The sequence below is a fragment of the Oncorhynchus gorbuscha genome, linkage group LG03 (assembly GCF_021184085.1).
Source record: "Oncorhynchus gorbuscha isolate QuinsamMale2020 ecotype Even-year linkage group LG03, OgorEven_v1.0, whole genome shotgun sequence".
Taxonomy (NCBI): Eukaryota; Metazoa; Chordata; class Actinopteri; order Salmoniformes; family Salmonidae; genus Oncorhynchus; species Oncorhynchus gorbuscha.
Window position 1 is genome coordinate 86252977 of NC_060175.1, and position 19020 is coordinate 86271996.

General features: G+C 41.2%; 1 protein-coding gene across 1 annotated transcript; it reads left to right on the forward strand.

Annotated features, from left to right (window-relative positions):
• Positions 1 to 786: 786 nt before the first annotated feature.
• On the forward strand, positions 787 to 18747 carry LOC124022518 (sodium-coupled neutral amino acid transporter 5-like). The gene is made up of 16 exons (XM_046337405.1): positions 787 to 945; positions 3439 to 3556; positions 3732 to 3816; positions 3993 to 4108; positions 8593 to 8666; positions 9654 to 9746; positions 9921 to 10002; positions 10146 to 10228; positions 10389 to 10447; positions 11820 to 11993; positions 15705 to 15784; positions 15912 to 16012; positions 16215 to 16339; positions 16699 to 16843; positions 17052 to 17155; positions 17285 to 18747. The coding sequence occupies exons 2-16, from the start codon at positions 3468 to 3470 to the stop codon at positions 17387 to 17389; spliced, it is 1515 nt and encodes a 504-aa protein (XP_046193361.1). The 5' UTR covers positions 787 to 945; positions 3439 to 3467; the 3' UTR covers positions 17390 to 18747.
• The last annotated feature ends 273 nt before the right edge of the window (positions 18748 to 19020 follow it).

The window sequence follows — 19020 nt, forward strand, 5'->3', positions numbered from 1 at the left end:
CAGAACATAGACAGACTAGACATGGTCCATGTCCTCTTTAACAGCTAAATAAATGACCTACAGTACATGTTGCATGTGTTCTAAGGCTGGATGAGAGGTTTGGCATTCTCCCAAGCAGAACCCAAGGATTGTAAGATCATTTCATCTATGTATTCAGTTCAACACTGCTTGTCTCTGTCTACGTAGCCTTAATGTGTGTCCATCTGTGTTCAGGCACATGATCAAGTGTTAGCGTGTGGAATGTTTACAGTCTTAAAGCAGAAGTACATGCAGGTAACCTTAAAAAAGCACTTATCTCCTAAGCTAATTAAGGAACTGTGGCCTTGATCTATTCTAGCAGGATGCAACTCCCTCGCTGTCCCCATCTACCCAGTACCACCCACACTTTCTTTCAGAACACCTCAAATGCCACCGCTTACTACTCATTTTGATGGTATTACTTTGCTCCCCATCATTATACTGTACTGTTTGCTTCCATGTTGTTTCATAGTTATGGACCATAAATATTACAAGCATTTCGCTACACTCGCATTAACATCTGCTAACCATGTGTATGTGACAAATAAAATTGGATTTAAATATGGAAAATATACGGTAAATGTTTTGCTCTTGTCACATCCATAAAGTTAAACATGATCTCTTGAATGTAGACCTGTAGCTACCACTAGATTCTATTTTCAATCAGGCTGTAAGTCAACACTACCTGTGAAAGAACAGACAGGTTTAACATAGGGTTAAAGAGGGGAGGGGTGTTATCAGACTCCCTCTCCCTTGCTACCTCTCAAGCATGTCCTAAGCTCTCTCTCTGTCTCCCTTCCTCAGCCCTAGGATCTTTATAGAGGAGAAAAAAGTCCCCAGTGGATGTTAAGAACACAGACATTTGTGGATTATAAAGGGATATCCATTTTAGGGTAAAGGGAACAGAAGTTCCTCTCCACTATCTGAGTAAGTAGCTGTGTGAGTTGTAGTAGACTGTTGTAGTAGTATTGTGAGCTATTAAAACAAGGGAAGGGCAACTGTCAATAGAGAGGCGGTCTTGCATCAGAAGGACATGTGTTAGGAGTCTGAAGCACAGCTACTGTGGTGGACTGGGAGTCTCATGGCACACTGATGGTTTTATCTACTAATGTATTAATAGCTTAGTAAACTGGTAGTATCAAACACTGTTTTATTAACTGTTCACATAGACCACATGCTGTAATGTTATTTGGCAATACTGGCGTAGCGTTTCAAAGGAATAGGTTATAAGCATGTTTGGAGGTGTTTTTTGTAAAGAATCTTTGGGTGGCCTTGTGGATAAGAACGTTGGGCCAGTAACCAAAAGTTTGCTGGTTCGAAATCCCAAGTCAACTAGGTAAAAACTCTGTCGATGTGTCCTTGAGTAAGGCAGTTAACCTTAATTGTTCCTGTAAGTCGCTCTGAACAAGAGTATCTGCTAAATGACTGAAATTTAATTTTTCATATGTGGTTGTTTTATAAACCCTGGGTGATCAATCCTTCATTAAAGGATGGAATCATGGTCTCTTTCGTGCTCATTACAAATACACTAAAACAGAACTGGTAGCTAACTAGTAGCCAACCAGTTCTGTCTAGTTTGTCTCATTTTCAGAAGGATAAAACGCATATATGACCCATAGTAAACTGTTAATGTTGTTGATTTTTCAAATGACAGCCTTGTATAGTTAGTTCATAATTAACAACAACCATAACAAAATCAAATGACAACTGTGATTCGCCCCAATTTTTGGTAATACAATAAAACATTTACCAAAGCCAAAGAGAAAACTCTTATGTAAGTACATTGCAGACAGACAATTGGTTATAAATGCACCAATCCTGGGCCTTGTTTGTTGTGTTTGGGTTGATCATTGTGGTTCCTAGGAAGTGAAACATTTGGTTAGGAAGCTGTTCTGGTCTGGACCACCACTTGGGGGATGGTTTTCCTTGAAGCTAGTAAGCTAGGCACCTGGGGCTATCACTAACTAACTCTTAATTAGTGGTCTTTTCACAGCAGCCCAGTATTGCCTTCCTGATAGATTACTACTGTTGGACTACAGCCAGTAACATGCTCTGTTTCTAGTGAAGAGGGATTTTTCAGTGATTAGGGAAGTTTCAGTCAGGTTCATGCTTTCATGACACAATGTCCATAGAGGCAGTCAGTCCCCAAAGGTTAGGGGTCAGAGGCCATCAGAGTTGAGAGAGTTTAGGGCTCCGACCCATGACACCGTGGCAGTGAGAGTAGGGAGTGTGAACTGTGATCACAGGAACTACTCTCCATGCTTGCGTTGTGTTGCCCAGAGCAGATTAGCATAACATGAAGTCCTTTGACAACAGTTGTTATTTAAAGCTTTTCCCGGCACATACGTTTTAAATAGCTTTACATTTCTCCCCATGCTTCAACAGTATTTCAATTTATCTTGTCAATAGGTTTTCCGTATTGTGGATGCTCTTTGGTTCGTCAAACAATTGTTAGGATAGTTGGGTCTGGTTCCTCAGTCTAAGAGTGATCCTCAATACAACCTACACTACAAGTACAGTTATCTCATGTTAAATGTCACACAGAGAGCACAGTCCTGTATGATTGAGGGTGAAAGAAGATCTTTGAGATGATGCTAAAAATCAATCATGTTTAGCATTGTGTTCACTGTCCAGCATTTCTCTCCGAACCCAGAGGCCTTTCCTTTCCATGGTCATAAGTAAACTACTGACTGGTCAGGTGAGATTGAATAGTTGATTCAAACAGCTGCCACGGTTTAGGCTTAGTCCAATGTCATGACTTTATACATTTCATTAGCTTTATCCTGATGCCAGTTGTTAGATTCCTCTTACACCCGTACCATGTTTTCCACATTAGATCGCTGCTTTCCACAATAGACTTTCTGTCTGGCAACCCACAACTTCTTGTTTATTCTAAAAGCCAAATATAGACCGTCAAACAGTTGTCCTTCAGGTGTTTGTTTAACAAAGTATCAAGGTTATTATAGTAAACTAAAACTGGCACTGAAACAAAAACTAATCATAAAAAACGATTTAGAAAACCAAAATAAAATAATTGACAAACCCGTTTGAAAAGCAAAACTGATACTGAAAATACTATCTTTGACTACAAAACTAACTCAAATAAAAACCATCATGAATTATGTTCCATTTTAAAGCTTGTGAATCTGTCACATCACACTGAGATTGACTTTACTTTAAAGGTAGACTCAGTGACGTTGCCACGAGCAGCACTGCAGGTATTGGTCGCCTTCACTGCTTAGATGTTGCATGTATCAACCAATGATTGTGTATGTCAACGACTATACAGTTGGGCACCAGATTGCTATAACATGTTGGTCGTGTTCCTCTGCTCACTTTAGAACCCCCTTCAAGTATTACAAAATAACAATCTGAGGCAGAATTTCCATAGGTTGCATTTGAGACTTGGCTCTTTCTTAGCCCATAGGATCTTCATTCCCAGCACAGCCATGGATGTAGGGAGAAGTATGGAGCTCCAAAAGATGAACGGGCAACATAGCAGAGACCTTGGCCCAGATAAGCTCAATTTAGAAGAAGGGTAAGTCTCCGGCTACACCATATACCCTAACACTGAACACAAGTGCATCAACAGGCTATACCTGTCTGCATATAATTACTCACAGCAATGCCATTGTGATTTTGTTATATCCATGTGTAGTGCCACAGTGGGACCACAGCTGTCATGTTTTTAAATGTGTTTCTTTTCGCTCAAGGTTTGACGGTCTGGAGTTTATGGCAGAGCGGGATGAGTTCCTGCCAGGGACGAGGCCAGGAATAAAGGCACCTCAGTTCACTGATGTGAGTGCTCAGCCTTAGTTTAAAGGTCATTAGTGTAAGCATCAGAGGTCTGTTGTATGAGAGTAATTATATTGTGATATAAAAACAACTTTATGTAAAATGTTACAACTAAAGCGAGATACTGTATTGTGTTTCAGATTGTGTGTGTGATTCTTTCCTTTCTTTTCCCACCCTAGTTTGAGGGTAAGACATCATTTGGAATGTCCATCTTCAATCTCAGCAATGCCATCATGGGCAGTGGAATTCTGGGATTAGCATACGCTATGTCCAATACCGGTATCGTCCTCTTCCTGTGAGTAACCATGCCAACACAACACAAGTCACACTAGTCCTCCTGTTTTTGTCAAGATCACTGTGGTTCCCTAAGGCTTGATATCACAACTCTACTTTGACCTCAGATCAGAACGCTGTTGTTGTGTGTGTCTGGGTCCAGGCTATATACCCAATAGGGTTAAAGAATGACACTGGTTGTGTTTATAGTATCATCATGCTGTGATGACACTATAATGATGAGACTATCCAGGCCACACTAGACCGAGTGCTTAGCCGGCAGATCCATAAAGGGAAACATTTTGATTCTTTTACAAGAAAAGAGTAGGGCTATTGTGGGTTTGACTTTCTGTCTGTGTGTACATTATTGAGAAGTCTGTTGAGTGTTTAACCTGGTCAATTACAACTATAAAGGCTCAACTCTACTAGTCTCGGCCCAGCTGGCACATTTGGTTCCTTGGAACTTACGTTTTTGGTTCACCATTGGTTCTGGGAAAGAAGCCATGTGTTTCCTGACTGTTTTTTAAACATTCTGAGAATGGAAGTGGACATTTTGCCTGTTCTGGGATTGTACATTTTTAGGTTGCAGGGAGGTTCTGAGAATGTTTTACTATGGTTCCCTGACAGGTTTAATTTATGGAATGAGAACAGAAATGAAGGTCATTTGAGGGTAATTAGACTGCTAGCTTTGTTCGGGTTAACTGTTTTGAACTCCAAGCACAGATATGACACATGGGAATTCATTTGCTTAAGCATGAATTATGCAAACACATTTTATTTTTATTGTGGCACAGCATCAGTGAGATTAGAATCTATGATCTTCTGTTCCCTAGCTAGCATGCCATGTTCTTTTAACTCATACAATGTTGTTCATTTTAATCTACTCAAACAGACCCCATTTCAAAGAAACCAAGAACTCATTAATGTCAGGTGTGGCCAACATACCCGAACACACTTAACAGGAAAGAGGGGTCGGCAAGTTTAGTGCCTTAATTTGAGCCAGTTTACTACAGCAGGAAAATTACACTGCAGCAAAAGTAAATGTGAATTATAATTAATGGGCATTGTTGTCGGCGTTGATACATTATTTTGTAAGGGAAAATCAAGTCTGAAATTTCAAAGTGGAAATGACAAACTTCAGAACTGGCCACACTGCCAATCAGAATGTGTTCCATGGCTAAATATGTGGTTGCTTCACGTTGTCTATTTACGTTATTTTATGTTCCCGCATTGTCATCAACTCCAATTCGAATGTTAGTCCGTTATAGCCTAGTTTGTTAAATTGCCTACAGAAAAAAATAACAAAATGTACGTAGGCCTATCCATAAATATAAATATGTTGAACATGTTTGCAGTCAACATTGTAAGAAACCTAACCGCATGGCTTCAATATGGAAATATATTGTTAACACCCCCGAGAGTTGATGTCCGCTGACCCCGCGGAAATTAATTAGCTTAATTTAAAAATAAATAAAAAATGTGTCAGTTTAAACTAGAGATATTAGTCTGTTTTTCATTGGCTGCGTCTCAATCTACCGCATCCACCAATGTTGCACTTCCGCATCTGCTGTGAAGCGTTAGAGCAGTGTCGGTCAGACCATGAGACATCTGCTGTGAAAGGTGACAGAGTTAGAGCAGTGTCGGTCAGACCATGAGACATCTGCTGTGAAGAGTTAGAGCAGTGTCGGTCAGACCATAAGACATCTGCTGTGAAGAGTTAGAGCAGTGTCGGTCAGACCATGAGACATCTGCTGTGAAGAGTTAGAGCAGTGTCGGTCAGACCATGAGACATCTGCTGTGAAGAGTTAGAGCAGTGTCGGTCAGACCATAAGACATCTGCTGTGAAGAGTTAGAGCAGTGTCGGTCAGACCATAAGACATCTGCTGTGAAGAGTTAGAGCAGTGTCGGTCAGACCATAAGACATCTGCTGTGAAGAGTTAGAGCAGTGTCGGTCAGACCATGAGACATCTGCTGTGAAGAGTTAGAGCAGTGTCGGTCAGACCATGAGACATCTGCTGTGAAGAGTTAGAGCAGTGTCGGTCAGACCATGAGACATCTGCTGTGAAGAGTTAGAGCAGTGTCGGTCAGACCATGAGACATCTGCTGTGAAGAGTTAGAGCAGTGTCGGTCAGACCATGAGACATCTGCTGTGAAGAGTTAGAGCAGTGTCGGTCAGACCATGAGACATCTGCTGTGAAAGGTGACAGAGTTAGAGCAGTGTCGGTCAGACCGTGAAACATCTGCTGTGAAAGGTGACAGAGTTAGAGCAGTGTCGGTCAGACCGTGAAAGGTGACAGAGTTAGAGCAGTGTCGGTCAGACCGTGAAAGGTGACAGAGTTAGAGCAGTGTCGGTCAGACCATGAGACATCTGCTGTGAAAGGTGACAGAGTTAGAGCAGTGTCGGTCAGACCATGAGACATCTGCTGTGAAAGGTGACAGAGTTAGAGCAGTGTCGGTCAGACCATGAAACACAAAATCACCTTTAGCATCTGAACGGTTTGGCCCACAAACTATTTGGCCTACAAACTCTATGGAAAGATGAGGCTCTCACGAACAAGATGGTGTTCTACGTTTTGCTCTATGACCCCCACAAGCATCTTGGGCCTGAAGTCGGTACAGCCAATCTGCCAACTTCTGTCTGAAGCGTCCTAACAGTTTAGGCTACACACTAATATGACCCCTCTGTGGAAGGTGAGACTCTCACGAACATGTACATTTCATAATTTGTCATAGGAAGCCCACAGGCCTCACAAGACTTGTCTGAAGGTCCCCCGGTACAAGTTAATTTTTTTTAAATGGAAGTATAGTATATATGGAGACTTTAATGACAACAATAAGGGGATAAATACATGTGAAACAAATAAAAAACGATGTTTCCTGATCTTTCTTATACCTCTCAGATATAGGACACACACTTCAGAACAAACTTCCTTTAGAATTTTTGTGGGACTATCTGTTGTTTTCCCTGTGGGCGGATTATATTAATTAAGGCAATGCAGACAATGGAGGATTTTATGCAAAAGAAACTGGACAAAGATCCAATATAAAGAGAATGTCTGCCCACTGTTTAACTGCTCCCAAATATAATGTTCTGTAAACATAATGGAACCATCTTAGAGATCGCATTCACACTTCTGCAGAAATAGCAAAAGGCTCCTAAATTGCATTGCATGCAAGCTGGATGTTCACCATAAAGGCCAGACAGTGAATCATTCTAATAAGTCAAATAAAATGAAAACAGGATATCATTTTTTTAACTAACGATAACGAACGATAGTTCTAAATAGCTTGGGGTCAACAGGATGTAGCCTATACACCTAAGGTAAGGATAGCCTAAGGAGGGCTTGTTTTTTTTATCATGTGAAACAGCAAACAAAGCAATGCCATCTCTCATTTCATGATTTGCATACATGGAGTGGTTTTTATGCACGTCCAAGATGGGAGCTGGCTCAAATATTGTAGGCCTATACAATACAATAAAAAGGGGATGTCACTCTTTTGATTCTCCCAAACATGATCTTTTAATAAAGTTTTGGTGATTTAAGATTTATATCAAAGCAGTCTCACGAGCCAAAACCTTTATTGATAGGCTTGGCTACTTGTTGAATGCATTGGGCAGGACAAGAAAACAGTGGCTATATGCTTGGTTTTTATCAAATGAAACCAAATGGAAAAAACATTTGTTTTTTTATGTTTATTAATACGATGGTTACCAGCACAAAGATCACATCTCTCTTGTTCCATGAGCATAAGGGTCCTGTGTGTCACGGCTCCCGATATGTGCTGCAGAAAATTGTCATTTTTGTGCTTGTGTTCAAGGCCACACCTCAGAGCAAGCGAGCTGATGTTAGACAGGTAAATTGCTGAATCTGGTGGAAAATGCAAGTTTTTACATGCTGAAATTGCAAACTAACATGCGTTTGGCACTTGCGCCAGCTGAAAATAGAGCCCTACAAGTTTTACATTTCCTGCAGTTCTCCTGCAACAGGGTGATCATATTAAGATCTTACATCTGTACACACAATGGGGGATCGAAGGATATGGTTTGGCCTGATCGGTGTTATGTGTGTTCTCAGTCGCTTCCTGTATGGCCTATTTGCTCGCTCAGTCTGTGTAGTGCTCTTACACACGCTGCTCTCCTAAATCAGATTTGTGGTTATAAATAGCTTGTAGTGATCAGATCAAAGGCAGGTCTTCCTGGATCAGTCGTGTGTCCATTGGGAATTGGGAGGGATGGACTAGCAGGCGGGTGATCTGCGTCACAAATTATTCACACTTGTGATGGTCATTCATAGCTAGTAGTACAACAGCGAGAGAAATTGGGTCAACAGTGTTACTGAGTCATTAGCCGTTGCGGCGTGATGTCTGGTACCGCGAGACTACTAAGCCATTGATGAGGCTGTGCCAAAGGTAAATGATATGTTTATTAAGAGAATGTATGTTAATTGCAGAGCTTTATAATGTTAAGAAATCAATGTTGTAATTTACGTTTGTTTGTGGTTTCAGTATCCTGTTGCTATTCATCGCCATTTTGTCAGCCTATTCCATCCACCTCCTCCTGAGAAGTGCAGGAGTTGTAGGTAAGATGCTGATATTTTACCAAGATACCTATCTTTAAAATTAAACAAAGAACATTCATAGTATAGCCTACAATTATTTGAGAAACAGACGCCTCACAAGTCTTCAACTGGCTGCTTCATTAAATAGTACCCGCAAAAAACAGTCTCAACGTCAACAGTGAGGAGGCGACTCCGGGATGCTGGCCTTCTGTCCAGTGTCTGTGTTGTTTTTCCCATCTTAACCTTTTCTTTTTATTGTCCAGTCTGAGATATGGCTTTTTCTTTGCAACTCTGCCTAAAAGGCCAGCATCCCGGAGTTGCCTCTTCACTGTTGACGTTGAGACTGGTGTTTTGCGGATACTATTTAATGAAGCTGCCAGTTGAGGACTTGTGAGGTGTCTGTTTCTCAAACTAGACACTCTAATGTACTTGTCCTCTTGCTCAGTTGTGCACCGGGGCCTCCCACTCCTCTTTCTATTCTGGTTAGAGCCAGTTTGCGCTGTTCTGTGAAGGGAGAAGTACACAGCGTTGTACGAAATCTTTAGTTTCTGGTAATTTCTCGCATGGAATATCCTTCATTTCTTAGATGAAGGATAGACTGATGAGTTTCAGAAGAAAGTTCTTTGTTTCTGGCCGTTTTGAAGGTATAATCGAACCCACAAATGCTGACGCTCCTTATACTCAACTAGTCTAAAGAAGGCCAGTTGTATTGCTTCTTTAATCACGGTTTTCTAATGATCATTTAGCCTTTTAAAATGATAAACTTGGATTAGCTAACACAATGTGCCATTGGAACACAGGAATGATGGTTGCTGATAATGGGCCTCTGTACTCTTATGTAGATATTCCAAAAAACATCAGCCGTTTCCAGCTATAATAGTCACTTACAACATTAACAATGTCTACACTGTATTTCTGATCAATTTGATGTTATTTGTTTAAGACTACCAAGAAACACTTTAGCCCACTGCTCTTCAAAGGTTGACATGCATGTGTGTGTTCTTTCAGGCATCCGTGCCTATGAGCAGCTAGGGCACCGTGCCTTTGGACAACCAGGCAAAGTTTTGGCGGGCTCCATCATCACCATGCACAACATTGGAGGTAAAGTACAGCATGTCACCGGCAGGTCATGATTGGCTTATGTTATTGTATGTAAGCCTCATGTATGTACTTACTTAAGTACAAGTGCCACTGAAATTGCTCCTGTCATAGGTCTAATGACTTAAGTGACATAATATACAAGTGTAAACAAGTTTTGTTTTGCATTTCCCATAGCGATGTCCAGTTACCTCTTCATTGTGAAGTCTGAGCTCCCGTTGGTCATGCAGGCCATTCTGGGCCTGACGGAAAATACTGGGTAGGTGTCTCTAGAAGGCAGTTGTTGCTGTTATTTCATAATGCAGGCTTTAAAACAGGAGCATTTAAAATGTGAATTTGATAGATTGTTCTTAAAGTTGGCTGTATTGTATAATTTGTGTGTTCTTCCTGTCTGTCTGTCAGAGAGTGGTATTTGGATGGGAGATACCTGATCATCATTGTAAGCGTCATCATCATCTTTCCACTCTCACTCATGAGACACCTTGGTAAGTTTCCATGTCTTAGACCATCCCTCATTTCACTTCACAATCTATATTCATAATTTTTGTTGTTTGTAGTATGCTAGTAGTGATGATGAAACATGCACAGAATAACACGAAATGTCTCTATTTCAACACAACGTGATCTTCCGTTATCACCTCACAGGTTACCTTGGTTACACCAGTGGCTTTTCTCTGTCCTGTATGGTTTTCTTCCTCATCTCGGTGAGTCCTCTTCATCAACCAACTAACCCATCTCCCATCCAACTAAACAATACATAGCCTGGCCCCATATCTGTTTCTGCTCGCTTGCCAACTCCCATGGTTGTAATGGTCAACAACCCTACAAGTTAGCTATACAGCACAAACAGGTCTGGGACCAGGCTAATCAAATCAAATTGTATTCGTCACATGCTTCGTAGTGTAGACTAACAGTGAAATGCTTACTTACGAATCATTTTCCAACAATGAGGAGTTAAAGATACACAATGTTTTTAAACAAGTGCAGGGGTATGAGGTAATTGAGGTAGCGATGTAGTTTGAAAGTGAGTCTGTTTGTGTGGCGTCAGAATACATGTACAGTGTGTGCACGTGGGTGTATGTAGCGTGTGTACGTGTGTGTGGGTAGAGTCCAGTTTGTGTGCACGTGGGTGTATGTAGCGTGTGTACGTGTGTGTGGGTAGAGTCGTGGGTGTATGTAGCGTGTGTACGTGTGTGTGGGTAGAGTCCAGTTTGTGTGCACGTGGGTGTATGTAGCGTGTGTACGTGTGTGTGGGTAGAGTCCAGTTTGTGTGCACGTGGGTGTATGTAGCGTGTGTACGTGTGTGTGGGTAGAGTCCAGTGTGTGTGCACGTGGGTGTATGTAGCGTGTGTACGTGTGTGTGGGTAGAGTCCAGTTTGTGTGCACGTGGGTGTATGTAGCGTGTGTATGTGTGTGTGGGTAGAGTCCAGTGTGTGTGCACGTGGGTGTATGTAGCATGTGTACGTGTGTGTGGGTAGAGTCCAGTTTGTGTGCACGTGGGTGTATGTAGCGTGTGTACGTGTGTGTGGGTAGAGTCCAGTGTGTGTGCGTGGGTGTATGTAGCGTGTGTACGTGTAGAGTCCAGTTTGTGCATGTGTATGTAGCGTGTGTGTGGGGGTAGAGTCCAGTGTGTGTGAGTCAGTGTGTGTGGGTAGAGTCCAGTGGGTGTATTTGTGTGGGTAGAGTCCAGTTTGTGTGCACGTGGGTGTATGTAGCGTGTGTACGTGTGTGTGGGTAGAGTCCAGTTTGTGTGTACGTGTGTGTGGGTAGAGTCCAGTGTGTGTGGGTAGAGTCCAGTTTGTGTGGGTAGAGTCCAGTTTGTGCACAGAGCCAGAGGAAGAGAGTTCGTGCAAAAAAGGGTCAATGCAGGTAGTCTGGGTATCCATTTGATTAGCTATTTAGCAGTCTTGTTTAGAATACTTTTAGCTTGGGGGTAGAAACTGTTCAGGGTCATTTTGGTTCCAGACTTGGTGCATTGGTAACACATGCTGTGCAGCAGCAGAGAGAACAGTCTGTGGCTTGGGTGGCTGGAGTCTTCAGTGTTTGACTAAACAGTCAGTTGGTTACTCCCACTAGGTGATCTATAAGAAATTCAACATCCCGTGTCCACTGGAGGAAATAACCAGTCACAGTAACCACTCAGCGTACGCCCTGATGGAGAGTCATGGTAACCACTCATTCGTCACCCCGGCCTACGTCAATTCTGATGGGGACTTCTGTGAACCACAGCTATTCACCATCAACACGCAGGTCAGAGAGGAAGAGACATGTAATACAGGCAGACATTGTATTTAACATTAAATAGCGCAATTTCTGATTGTGAGTTTTCTAGATTTGTGTCTCAGACAATCTAGCTGTGATAAGATTATGGATTTGTTATGGCAATATACAGTACCAGTCAAAAGTTTGGACACACCTACTCATTCAAGGGTTTTTCTTTATTTTTACTATTTTCTACTTTGTAGTGCCACTGAAATTGGCTTGGTAGACAAAGGAAAGGGGTGGGACCAGCTCAAGAGCGGGAAACTCAGAGGGGACCCCAGTACATACACTACACTCATGGAAATGCTTGTACTTTGAACATGAACGACCGCTCATTCTAAAAAGAAATAGCAATTTACATATTTATGAGCATATGCCTTTGTTGTCCCTCTCTGCAATCACCGGTCCGTCTGCTGGATAGATTGCCGGCAGAAAGTCTCTGGTTTGTCCACCAGAGATCAAAGTCTTTCAGAGTTGTAGCTTGTTATAATGGATACGCCAGAGTACCATTCGGTCATTCGACTGGTTGCGTTTACCAGACTAAAGTACTTAAACAGATGCAGCCAGAATAATTGTTCTTTAGTTTGTAGATTTCTTAGCCATTTCAACGTGGGAATGATCTCCACGTTCTCTGGTCTTGTCCTTTGGTAGAGTTGCCAACCATTTCAACATGTAGCAACAGCTTCCATGTTTTCTGGTTTAATATAAATTTTGTCGGAAGAGGGTTTTATACTTAGTAGAAAAGGGGGCGTTCCATGACGCCGTGAAATGTCTGTGCTCACGGGGGCGTGGCCACTGACTGATCCTAATTTACTCTGAAAAACAATGTCTTGCACCATTGCAGTGGTGGTAGGTATTAAGGAGTCTATTTCATAGCTATTTCATAGCTAACCTCACAACGGAATTACTCTCTAAGTACTGAACCAGTGGTACGCGGTGTGATCATGGTTCATTACTTCTAATAACTTTCCTCCTGAATTGAGGGTTCTATTTATGAGTGGCATGTGTTTTAACCATCAGAAGAGTGTTCTGGAGATTCCCTTCCACATGTTGCAATCTGAGTCCCTACTAACTCCTCTATCACTGTTATCAATAGCAATTTGACTTGTGAAATCTATAATCCTCTTACTGATTGTTGCTGGACTGACTGTGCTGGCATTGGTACTGGTACTCAAGGGGACCAGTTAACCATGGCAATTTATTCTACAATGTTATCCTACCGGAACACATGATTAGAGCATTTTACTAGTTGCATTGTGTTAGGGTTGCGTCAATTAGAACCTGGTATTAGGATGAATATGACATTGAGTCACCGATTGTGTAGTTTGGCGTGGACATCTTCATATTTAGTTTTGACTAAATCGAGATGTTCCTGTAAAAAAACTATTTTGTTCCTGTAGAAGACGATTTTGTTGAAGAGTTTGTGCTCATTCGTTGTCATAAGTTTTTGCAATTACATTTAATTGTTCAGTTTTCAAATGCAGTTCCATATTTAGCACCAGTCTCAATGTCAACAGTGAAGAGGCGACTCCGAGATGCTGGCCATCTAGGCAGAGTTGCAAAGAAAGAGCCATATCTCAGACTGGCCAAGAAAAAGAGAAGATTAAGATGGGAAAAAGAACACAGACACTGGACAGAGGAACCACGGGAAAATGTTGTTTATAGAGTTGCAATTTCCCGAATACAACTTCAGATATTTTATTATCTTATCATTTACAGTCGTCTATTAATGTATTATTTCCTCATCAGTCTCATTCTTGAACGTCACAAACCCTTGGATATCTGCACAAATCCTACCATCATAAATCATGAATCAGCTAAAAACAGCTATATACAGTTGAAGTTGGAAGTTTACATACACTTAGGTCGGAGTCATTAAAACTAGTTTTTCAACCACACCACAAACTATAGTTTTGGCAAGTCGGTTAGGACATCTACTTTGTGCATGACACAAGTACATTTTAACAACAATTGTTGACAGACAAATGATTTCACTTATAATTCACTGTATCACAATTCCAGTGGGTCAGAAGTTTACATACACTAAGTTGACTCTCCCTAAACAGCTTGGAAAATTCCAGAAAATGACATCATGGCTTTAGAGGCATCTGATTAACATCATTTGAATCAATTGGAGGTGTACCTGTGGATGTAGATCAAGGCTTACCTCCAAACTCAGTGCCTCTTTGCTTGACATTATGGGAAAATCAAAAGAAATCAGCCAAGACCTCAGAAAAACATTTGTAGACCTCCACAAGTCTGGTTCTTCCTTGGGAGCAATTTCCAAACGCCGAAGGTACCACGTTTATCTGTAAAAACTATAGTATGCAAGTATAAACACCATGGGACCACGCAGCTGTCATACTGCTCAGGGAATGAGACGTGTTCTGTCTCCTAGAGATGAACGTACTTTGGTGCAAAAAGTGCAAATCAATCCCAGAACAACAGAAAGGACCTTGTGAGATGCTGCAGAAAATAGGCACAAAAGTATCTCTATCCACAGTAAAACGAGTCCTATTTCGACATAACCTGAAATGCCGCTCAGCATGGAAGAAGTCACTGCTCCAAAACCGCCATAAAAAAGCCAGACTACGGTTTGCAACTGCTCATGGGAACAAAGATCATACTTTTAGGAGAAATGTCCTCTGGTCTGATGAAACAAAAATAGAACTGTTTGGCCAGAATGACCATCGTTATGTTTGGAGGAAAAAGGGGGATGCTTGCAAGCCGGAGAACACCATCCCAACCGGGGTGGCAGCATCATGTTGTGGGGGTGCTTTGCTGCAGGAGGGACTGGTGCACTTCACAAAATAGATGGCATCATGAGGATGGAAAATTATGTGGCTATATTGAAGCAACATCTCAAGACATCAGTCAGGAAGTTAAAGCTTGGTCGCAAATGGGTCTTCCAAATGGACAATGACCACAAGCATACTTCCAAAGTTGTGGCAAAATCGCTTAAGGACAACAAAGTCAAGCTATTGGAGTGGCCATCACAAATCCCTGATCTCAATCCTATAGAAAATGTGTGGGCAGAACTGAAAAGTGTGTGCTAGTAAGGAGGCCTACAAACCTGACTCGGTTACTCCTTCTTTGTCAGGAGGAATGGGCCAAAATAACTTATTGTGGGAAGCTTGTGAAAGGCTACCTGAAACATTTGACCCAGGTTAAAAAATGTAAAGGCAATTCTACCAAATATTAATTGAGTGTATGTAAACTTCTGACCCACTGGGAATGTGATGAAAGAAATAAAAGCTGAAATAAATCATTCTCTCTACTATTATTCTCATATTTCACATTCTTAAAATAAAGTGGTGATCCTAACTGACCTAAGACAGTGAATTTTTAGGATAAAATGTCAGGTATTGTGAAAAAGTGTAAATGTATTTGGCTAAGGTATATGTAAACTTCCGACATCAACTGTATATACAGATCTTCACAGGATAGTTATGACAGTGTACTTTGAATAATTGATTTGTTTAACACTTTTTTAGGTCACTACATGATTACATATGTGTTATTTAATGTCTTCACTATTATTCTAAAATGTATAAAATAGTACAAATAAAGAAAAAACCCTTGAATAAGTAGGTGTCCTAACTTTTGACTGGTAGTGTATGTGTTTACTACACTCAAATGAGCATCTAGTTATGTTTATAAATTTGAACCATTTTTAATTCATGGTTTTATTTCCTTCAGACAGCATATACCATCCCTATCCTGGCTTTTGCTTTTGTCTGCCATCCCGAGGTGCTTCCCATCTACACAGAGCTACAAGAGTAAGTCATGATCTGACACAACTGAGATTAGAGATGCAACACATATTGCTACGATTCACACACATACTACAGTAGACTCTACTGTCATATTCAGGTACTAATCTATGTCTGTCCACTGTGACCTTAGTGCCACCAAGAAACGCATGCAAACAGTTGCCAACATCTCCATTCTGGCCATGTTCGTCATGTACGGTCTAACCGCTATCTTCGGTTACCTTACCTTCTTTGGTAAGACACTGCTCCTGTAGCAATGAGAATAATGAAGTAGTAATTATTTTCAGACTGTTCACTCATGTTGTTACTATGTTGTTACCATATTGAGAAGTCTTGAATTGGAGAACTGGTGTATGAACGTATGGTTATGACCGTTTTAAAGCATACATGTGTGTCTTGAAGTATAACCACCATTCTCTGTTTCTCTGTGTTTTAGGTGGAGTAGAGTCCGAGCTCCTTCATACATACATTAAAGTGGACCCCTTGGACACACTGATCCTGTGTGTGCGTATGGCTGTGCTGGTGGCTGTTACTCTTACTGTCCCTGTGGTTCTCTTTCCGGTGAGACTCAAATTACAAGCAGGTAGAGGTGGGCAACAGCTACCAGAACAGAGTGTGCTGGCTTGTGTTTATGCAGTCTTATATTGGCTTGAAGGGTCCAGTAATGTTACAATAATGCATCCTTACTCTGAAGTCACTGCAGTGTCAGTAGGAGGATAATGAAGCTCTTGACCTGAGAAATGGTTTTTGTTCCAAATGACACCCTATTCCCTATATAGTGCACTAATTTTGATCAGGGCCCACAGGACTCTGGTTAAAAGTAGTGCACTACGTAGGGGATAGGGTGTCAATTAGGACGTAGCCAGGGTGTATGACGCAGGTCTGGTGACATCTGTCTGTCCCTCCACACCTCTCTTTAGATCCGCAGGGCCCTGCTGCAGCTGCTGTTCCCTGAGAAGCCCTTCCACTGGGCTCGCCACATCACCATCGCTGTGTGTCTCCTTATCATCGTCAATCTACTGGTCATCTTCGTGCCCACCATCCGAGACATTTTCGGTATCATCGGTAAGTGTGCAGAGACAGAGACCTGTAAAATTATTCTAGTTTCAATGCAAACCTAGTTTAGATTCACAGACTATTGTTATCCAAATTAGAAACTATGACCTCTAATAGTCTAATTCCTATAGAACATTTTCACATTCAACTTCCCTCCACCTCTTCACCCTTCCCTTTCCCACTCCCTCTCTCCATCTATTCCCCCTTCCCAACCCAGGGGCGACTTCTGCACCCAGCCTGATCTTCATCCTCCCGGGAATCTTCTACATCAGGATTGTTCCTGAAGAAACGGAACCTCTAAAATCCAAACCAAAGATTATGGTAAAACCTCAATCCTTTGTCTCATCTTCTTTAGCGATGTATCAGTAAATAGTCTTTAGTAATCACAGTCACCCTTACTATATGAATTAATGTCAGAAAATGCACTGTCATCCACCTCTCTCCCTGCAGGCTTCCTGTTTTGCCGTCTTAGGCTTCATCTTCATGGTGATGAGTACGTCATTCATCATTATTGATTGGGTGTCCGGAGAGTCTCGGAGTGGAGGCGGACACTAGCAACAGACAACAATAAACAAGAATACCAAAATGCCAACCAAAGCTCTCCCAAACATCAAATTCTCCCCGGCGTGCCCATTATTTCACCACATCCAAATGACAGGGTCTCGGCTGGACATGGAAAATAATATATACTGAACAAAAATATAAACGCAACATGTCAAGTGTGGGTCCTATGTTTCACGAGCTGAAATAAAATATCCCAGAAATGTTCCATATATTTTTATTCAGTGTATAATTTCACTTCCCCCACAAGATGGCATTATGCTCCATGTGGTGAAGAAACAGAACCAGTAGCACAACAACACAAAGCAACAGTTCTGAGGTGACAAACATTGTGGTTTGCTTTCAGGATGTTGTTTTGAGGCACTCGTATAGTTGTCACTGGGACAACAGGTTTAAGTGAAATGTGTACTATTTTGACACGAGAAACAATGAGAAACCATTGTAATTGTCTTCTAAGGGTAAGGATAGTATTTTATAAGTGTACCAATAAATGGCTTCATCATTGCCAAAGTCATCATTACCTTCCTCATCTACCTCCCTTGAATCTTCAGTGAGATATTTGTACACGTAAGGAAATCAAATGCATCTAATATTCTGCCATTCTGCAGATTTTCTCTTTCTGGAAAAGTTCGACTTTTCAAACAAGATTACACAGAATGTTATGTAATTTGCTCTATTCCTGTCATTCATTCAGCAATGACTGTGTGTTATTTTTAGTGCAATCAAATCCAGTGTTTCTGCCCTATGCTCATACATAGTGATAGGTGTATTGATTTCAGAGCCTCCAGATGTGACCATTCTTGTTAGTTGTTCCATGATACCAAACTCATGTTAGGATAACAGTCAGAGATGTTCCTATGAGTGCAGCTATCAGCAGTGATAATGCCAGAAACCCTCTCAATTATTCATGACTGTTTAATTTTCAAGCTTTAATTTAAACTCTATATTATGTCCAGTAACTTGAATTGGATATTTAAAACTTTTCTATTGTTTATATCTATCATGTTGTATATACAAAACATGTACTCCTAGTCATCGTGAATATGAATGGAAAGGGCTGTTTGTGTGAGCATACACGCTAATGTCCACTCAACACAAACAAATACTGCCCTCAGCTTCACTAGTCAGTCAGACTCAAGAGCAGAAGTAGTACAATGTCTCCTGCTATCTTTAGACTTGGCTTTTCTGAGTAAGTCTGTGAGATCTCAGACAAACTGAGTCCTGTATCAGACGTGGTAAGCTGAACTATGGGCCAACATTTTTTAGAGAGAATGGAGTCTGTTTTTTAAAAATGTATTTGGTCTTAAAAAATGTATTTGTTATTTGTCCATTAAAAGTTTCATGTAATTAAATGTTTTGCATCTGATTCGTTCTCTTTTCTAATAAATGTCCCATTGAAAATTGGGGTCTGAGTAGTGTAAATTGAGTACCTGAGAAGAGTTTGCCATTTTTAGCAATGGAACAATGACTAAAACCTAAGAAACTCCATAGTCAGACCATGAAATATAAGTAACACCACTCAACCATGATCAGCATTATGAGCGAGAGAAAGGGGGAAAAAAATTGTGGTTGTCCATTTCCTGCTCTGAATCTTGGTGTGCATGTAACACATTGTAGAAGGCAGA